A 7811-nucleotide genomic window follows, 5' to 3' on the forward strand; every position below is an offset into this window, starting at 1 on the left:
CCATGGCTTAGCTGGTCACCCAGAAGGAGAGGTTTACATTGTTCTCACTGGGTACAGCATGCTATGGATTGAATCAAATATGCAAAACCATGATTTCTATTCCTGTTTAGAAACATGCCATTTTTAAGGTTTTTAACTGCCTAAAATATCAAGTTCCTATGTGTGCAACAGATAATCTAGTTAAATGTAGATGAAGTTGATGGAATTTCACATCATTTAAATTCACAAACGCTTTGTACACACATTACATGCTGTCCTGTTCCTTAAAGGAGTTATGCTGCTCTGATAACAAATGTATCAGAGTAACACACGCTGCTACTAGGCGATAGCAAAATTTGTTTTTCACACATAACCATATCATTATCCTCAGGTTATGTTTATCAGGTCAATGTACACACAGCAGCAACACACACGGACATACTGGTGACGATCCCAGAGCCAACACTAACGCTACAGTGATGTTATAAAAACAAAAATTAACACGAAAAAGTTATTGGCATCAAACGTACTACTCCTTATCTAGTTGGCTTCAAATGAACCTTTATGTTTGTACAGTTGCCCCTTGACCGTCTGTCAATATTCCAACACCACCCCAGACTGGGAATAGCAACATTAGCCGAGCAACATGCTAACAAAAACTAAAACAACGGCGGACCTCTGCACAGGTAGCTGTGGGTGGGGGAACTCCAAAATCTGAATGGCTTAATGAATCTCATGTTTTCTGACCTAAGCAGCCCACAAAAATCTGAATGGGATGTCTTACTTTGCTATGTAAGGATATAGTGGAGAAAAGATGTCCTGAGCATAGAGTCACACGTCACAGTCTCTCTCTCTGTGTTGTAATTGTTATCATTATTATTGAGCTTCCGGGTTTGTGTTTTGGAGTGCGTTCATGTTAGTGCATGTGAGCCCCCTGCCTTTGGAACCACTGATCCGCCCTGTTTATACTGTAGACACAGTGAGCAGGGTTGTTTTCACTGAGAAAGTTTTTCATTATATATACCCTTTAAGGTTAGTTGGTGCAGCCGATCCATCTGAAAGACTTGTCTGAACTAAGACAGACTTGACAGTTAGGACCTGGCTTAGACCAGTGGGTGCAGCTGGCCCCTGAACAACAGATAAACAGAGAGAGGATAAGTTAAGAATCTTGTTTATATATGCTTTTTGTGGATTTATGTGAATCTACCTGTAATTTGCTTTAGAGGCAATCAGCATGAGTAGGACACAAAGGTTTACTGGCCGCCAAATGCTTTTAATAACCTTGCCACAGACTTTGTCTGGGCTGTGAGGTGTGCTTTCGGAGGGCCAGATTCATGCTGCTAGCACACTTCCAGTCCAGCAGCTAAGCAAACAGGCCATGCGATTCCACATGGAGGGGCCTCTGCTCCTGGACCCTCATTGGTCTGGACAGGCTTGAAAGCCTCCATTGAGCCAGTCAGGAGGAATCTGGGGTACTAATGCCACTCTCAGGAGGAGGAATTTGTGTGATTCTGGTAAACAGCTGACCTCGCAAGCTCTGCCCTCCTCCTCGCGTCTCTCTCCTTCCCTCCTTCTGGTTTCTGCGATACGTTCTTCTGTGTTGAACCGTGTGAACTAACAATCCACAGGCCATTTTGATTGAAGTTTGACTTTAAGATTACTGATCAGTCATGCTTTTGCTGAACTTGTCTGGGTCAAAGCGGAGGCTGGTGCTGAGCACTCTCCTAATTTGTGCTGTAATCTTGGAGTTAGGTAAGTGACTTTATTCACTTGCTGAGAAGCTCTGTGAGCATGTGTTCCTAGAAATGCTAAGGAGGGCAGGTTTCTGTTGGCCTAATGCTTAACATGACTTACTCATTTAAACTGGCATCTGATAGAAATTATTTTAATGAAGATAGGAACTTCTGATATTATAAACATTTGTCTGTGTCTATATTTGTGAAACAGTTGCCTCATGAGCTCTGTACACTGTGTAGCTTATTGTCAGAAAGAGGCCGAAGAACAGAGGACCACTCCGGGGAGGAAGCCCAAGCCAAGCAAACCTAAACTCGGGAAATCAACAAATAAAAGTCCAAGAGCTGTAACAACCAAACCTAAGGTCAAAGCTACACCTGCAGCTCCACCGCAGACCTTCCTCACACAGGTATATCATCTAGTACACAATAATCTTTGATATGTTAAAGGTGCAATTTGTAAGATGTGGGCAAAACTTGAGTTTAAAAACTTCAAAAACAGAAAGAGAGCTATCAATATCGTTGACACCAATGTATTGTATTCCAGAGATGTCCACTGAAGTTAGCATTGCTAACCAGCTAGCCCTGGCCCTCCCTGTCCCGTAATACAACTTTGCAATGTCAAGAGGTAAACTGTAATTACAAAGAGTTAGAAGTACTTTTAGCAAACGCATACAATAGTGAGTTTGCTATTTATATAAACAGAAAAATGCAACTGTGCCCCATCTGAATTCAAGTTCAGTTCCGAACTAACATGAGCTTAATCGCCTCGTTAACACATTGGACAAACAGACTTCATTCAAATTCCACGTAAACAAATTCACCACTTGTTTGGTCAAAATAAATCCTCAATTCACAGAGTAAGGTGAAAATGTATTCCAGCTCTACACACCGTATTCACCCACTGATTATGCCGACCTGTCCTGTCCCTGCCTGCCGAGTCATCTCATCCCTGAAGTCGTAGTCCTGATCTGAGCTGCTGTAAATCACCTCTGTACTCTGTCCCCTGTCTTCAAACTGGCATCTCTCAGTCTCAGAGGTTATGTTCAGTCTATCTTGCCCACAGCGAATAAGACCACTAGCCCCATGACTAATTGAGCTTATTAGCAAATAGTGCAGTGAGCAGCAGTCAGCAGTTACTGTATGTCGCTCCCTGTATTTTAGGCGCTACCTTCGATTTGAGCCATTTCTTACAATTTTCACCTTTAAAGGAAGATTCATCAAAGACAGAAGAATCACTGCATCAGTGGTATTTTTGTACATAAAGGTGCTAAACAGAGGGAAGTTTAAGAAGGTGGGAGAGAGCATCAGTGTGCAGACAGGAGACACTCTGGAGCTGAGGTGCAGGGGAAGCCCTGTGCAGTGGAGCGTCCCCTCGTACCTGGAGGAGGATGATGATGGAAGGCTCAGGTAAGCTTCATGGTCGATAAATCTTGCATGATGGAAAATGTATTCTTCTAATGACAGAAAGATAAAATCTGTTATCCATCAGTCTGTCCTATGACTCTATCCTGTTTGGACTCCTCAGGATTGTCCAACACGAACGATATGGTGTTCTGACATTAGTCAACACGACAGGCGCAGACACGGGGGAGTACACCTGTTATCCTATGTACTGTGAGGACACAGACTGCAGGAAAGAGTACAACAAAGCTGTCAAAGTCTTTGTCTTCTTTCCCGGTACAATGAACAAACTTTATTGATGCTTACACATGCACTTCTCAGAACTGCCTCAGTTTTTATTTCCCCATCAGCTTGATAGCGGGCCTGTTTATATTCTTATCTTATCTAATCTTATCATCTATCTGCCCTATCTTCTCACTGCACCACTCAGACCCACAGGAACTATTTGTGCCATCGTCTGACTATTACAAGGTGATTCAGCTGAGAACAAACTGGCCGACAGTCCTCCCCTGCCAGGTGACCTCACCAGAGGCTAAAGTGACTCTGCACCGCGAGTTTCCACCCGTGGAGGTCGCAGTGGACGGGACGGAGATCTCCTTTAACGTCAAGAAGGGCTTCACCATCCATCGACCACGGCCTTATCATGCTGGAGCCTTGTACTGTGTGGCCAGTCTGGGCAACCTGAGGCAGAGCTCCACCAAGTACATGCTCATCTATGTTAACTGTGAGTACAGCCATTAAGTTGTCCCTTAAAGGTGCAGTGTGTATGATTTAGGGAGATCTATTCATATTGCCATTTGTGTATAATGACCCAAAACCAAGAAAGAGTGTGTTTTTGTGATTTTAGTGGCCACTGTAAGGGAGGGTGGGATGAGGGGTATTCAGTTGGTTGCATTCTGCAACCCCTAAATATCAATAAATCCTAGTCACTGGATCTTTAATCAGAAATTAATTTGTTGGATATTGCTGATAAAGCCTATCCCAGCATACATCAAACAGTAAATAGCAGAAAAATACTTTGTACAAGCAAACAAACCAGCAGAGGGCCTGATAAATGTACGTATCATGATGATCAAAATCACCATTTACAGTATCTAGCTCAAATAACTTGAGCGTTGTAGTACAATGCTGAAGTTATGATTAAAACTAAAGATATCATGATGAAACATTATTTTGGTAAAAGTGAAAGTCACTTTCGAATAGTACCAGAGTAAAAGTGAAAAGTAAGTATCAAGAGTAATTTCATTGCAAAAAAAGTACAATTTAAAAAAGTATATCCAAGTAGAGTAAAATTATACACATTTACTTGTTATAACTGTATATGATGGGTTGACCGCCTGTACGTAAATCAAATTAATATAAAAATGCAATGCAATCTGCAAAGTTATTAGGTAGATGTAGTGAAGGAAAAAGTAAAATTTGTTAAAGTAATCGGTCCAGAAAACAGGCCAACAATTTGTTGGTTGCAGCTTTTCTAATGTGGTAAATTGCTGCCTCTTTCTCTTATTTACTTGTTGCTCTCTGGGTTCTTGACTTGACACTGAATTCAAACAGCTTTGCAGCCCCTTATAGGTGAAAGGTCTTCACCTTCTAAAAAAAACACAAACATTTTCCTCTACTTTTTACACTCCCACAAGTTTTTACAATCTACTGTGGCTGCTAAGTGATCATGCTTTAACCGCCACTTCAACTTAAATTCCTGTTCAGCTTAAATACTTAAACTACCACAAATTACTCTCAGCACTTTTCTAGTCCAGATCAGTTTTTCCATACGCACTTTTATTTCAACTGATAATTCAACTTCACTCAGCAGCTACACCTAAACATTTCAACAGGAAACGTTTTGACACTAAAATGTATTCAGAAAATGTTGCCTTTTGGAGTTATACTTCTGTATTAGTAATCAACTATAAAAATATTCCCTGTAACATAGCTGTTGTTACTGACACTGAGCAGCTTTTTAACATTCCTGTACACACAGCAGTGCTGGAACATTACTTGAAAAGGCCATTGTAGTGCGACTGTACAAGCTTTTTTAAGATTGCAGGAGAAAAGTGGGCTAAACAAGCTGAACGTGTAAACTCTACACAGAAAACTGCCGGCTACAGACAATGTTTCATCATGCTGATTACAGCAAAGTCGCTGTTAAATTATTGCTTGGTGTGACTTAACGCTGACATTACTCACTCATGTACTGCACTTGCCATCAGACCCCATGGCTCCTCCTGCTCCAGTGATCCAGGCGTCGTCGAGCTCGGTGGCAGTGGGGGAGAATCTGCGTGTCAGCTGTTCCGTGATGGGAGAACAAGATGTGGTCGTGGAGTTTAACTGGGAATATCCAGGACAGCAGGTCAGACACTCAGGAGGAGAGAGGGCTGATTACAACTTTTTGCTTCGATTCCTTATAATAATTTCATTGAGGCTGATAAAAACACTTTAAGAAAAAGTCATGCGCTAAAACAAATCTGGTTGTTTGTGAGACAAATTAAGAGAAGGATCTGTGCAACTGGTGTTGGTGCCTTTCTACTATGTTTGTTACTAATTAAGAGGCATCCAGCCTATGGACTGCAGAGCCACCCAGGCCTATAACTATTTATCACTGACTTATTAACATTTAAGGACTTAAAGATGCTGTGCATTGTGTGTTAATGTCCAAACTGACTGGAGCATCTGTGCTGATTGCAGATTGGGAGGCCTCTCTACACACAAGAGAGCGTCAGTCCAGTTGGTGGAGGAGCAGCTCGGCAGCAGTCTCAGTCCATCCTCCTGGTGGACGAGGCGAGGGACGTGGACCAAGGAACATACACCTGCACCGCCCAGAACCTGCAAGGAGCCAAATCAGTGTCCACAACCGTTAAGGTGGTCCCCAAAGCCAAACCTAAGAAACTGTAAACCAATCAAAGCTGTGGCGAGATGGAGAGAGAGAGAGCGGAGATCTGGTGCAACCTTCGACTATGTCACAGTATCCAACAGTGTTTTATGAGTCACATATGAATACGTAACCACGAGACAACATTCTCCTTCTGTAACTATGAGTAACAGAACCACAGTGTAGCATTACAATGATGTCAGAGGTCCTATTGTTTAGATGAATATATGTGAGTTGTTGTGGGTCAAACTTGTCTATTCAAAGTTTTATATAAACATGTTGTTGCTCTGTCTTTTTTTTTTTTTACTTATTTCTTATTGTGTATGACCCCGCTAAAGACACTGAACATAAAAATAAAATAAATTCAACTGTCATGAACGTATTGTTATCAGCATTATTATTATTATTATTATTATTATTATTATTATTATTATTATTATTATTATTATTATTATTATGATAAGGCAGATAGTTTATTATTAGATCTGTTACATCTGCTACAATATCTGCAATACTGGCATGGTTTGTGTTTAATTTTTCAATATTATGACATATATCATATATCATAAAAGTGATCATTATAAACATTAAGCTCTAATGTTCATAATTATCATATTATATAACATCATCTCATTTGACCCTTACAGAAGAATGGTGTTATACCAGGAAACACAGACAAAACTATGAATGCAAAATGTTGCTCTTCACAAAATGTAGACCTGAAACAACTGAAAAATCGATTTATTACAGCTTCTCAAATGTTATTCCGTCAGTTAAATATCTTTTCTAATTTGAATATCTTTGGGTATCTGACAGATTGATTCAGACATTTGATGATACGGTGAGTTCCTGGATTGTCTGTTACCAAACAACTGCACAAATGGACTGATAAATCATCCATGAAAGAGGCCAAGAGCCTTAGAGCTTTAGAGCTTTAGAGCTTTATGAAAATGGGTGTCTGTTAAGAGACACAAAGACAAAAGTTAGGATAGTATATGTACCAAAGTGCTCATCAAGTACAGTGCACACATCAAAAAACATCAGGTTCTCCACAGCCTCTGTAGTCTCATTCAGACATTTATTTTTTTTAAAATTTATTATAAATAAATGGTGGGCCATTTAATGGTGTATTTTATGTCGTAGAACAAAACGTGTAAATATCTTAAGCCTGTGGTGCCCACAGACCTTATTTCAGGCATTTAATTGAAAACCAATTTTAAAAAACTAATTGACTTCGAGACGAGGGAACCGGATGAACAAACACGCAAAGTGATTTTCCAGGTTTTAGGCCTACAAACAAAAACAACTCCATCTTATCAGAGGACATGTTGACTGCTGCTAACTGCAGCTGCTGTTTGCTGGTTAGCTCAATTAGCAGTGCAGCTAGCGGTCCGGACTGACAGCTTGGGAATCCAGGAGTGTTGGACCAGGAATGTACTGCTGCTAGCTGCTTACCATGCTTACTTGAGTAAATATCTCTGCAACACGATATGAAGACGTCATATCTGTCGATAATTCTAGTTAATTGTATAATGTCTTCAACTAAATGTCCTATTTATGTATTATATACCTTTAATAATAATAATAATAATGTTAATAATAATAATGTTAATAATAATAATAATAATAATAATAATAATAATAATAATAATAATAATAATAATAATAATAATAATAATAATAACATACCTATAATAAGTATTGTAAATTCCCTAACAAATAATAACATCTGAGTTTTGGGCCTTCGGATCAGTCGTCGCTGGTGTGGTGCCGATGTCTCCTGACTGCCTCTGAATGACTCGGTGCACCGGCCTGTCTGCTCGCTA

General features: G+C 40.1%; 1 protein-coding gene across 2 annotated transcripts; it reads left to right on the forward strand.

The window, feature by feature from the left end:
- Window positions 1–610: 610 nt before the first annotated feature.
- Window positions 611–6363, forward strand: LOC119007200 (platelet-derived growth factor receptor-like protein). Of its 2 annotated transcripts, none has more exons than XM_037076684.1 (7): window positions 611–665; window positions 1956–2122; window positions 2980–3122; window positions 3241–3392; window positions 3547–3840; window positions 5327–5466; window positions 5802–6363. In XM_037076684.1, the coding sequence occupies exons 1-7, from the start codon at window positions 626–628 to the stop codon at window positions 6006–6008; spliced, it is 1143 nt and encodes a 380-aa protein (XP_036932579.1). In that variant the 5' UTR covers window positions 611–625; the 3' UTR covers window positions 6009–6363. The 2 variants fall into 2 exon arrangements, with proteins under 2 accessions (XP_036932579.1, XP_036932578.1); XM_037076683.1 differs by lacking the exon at window positions 611–665 and adding an exon at window positions 1599–1731.
- Window positions 6364–7811: the final 1448 nt, after the last annotated feature.

The sequence above is a fragment of the Acanthopagrus latus genome, chromosome 18 (genome assembly GCF_904848185.1).
Source record: "Acanthopagrus latus isolate v.2019 chromosome 18, fAcaLat1.1, whole genome shotgun sequence".
In the NCBI taxonomy this organism is placed as follows: Eukaryota; Metazoa; Chordata; class Actinopteri; order Spariformes; family Sparidae; genus Acanthopagrus; species Acanthopagrus latus.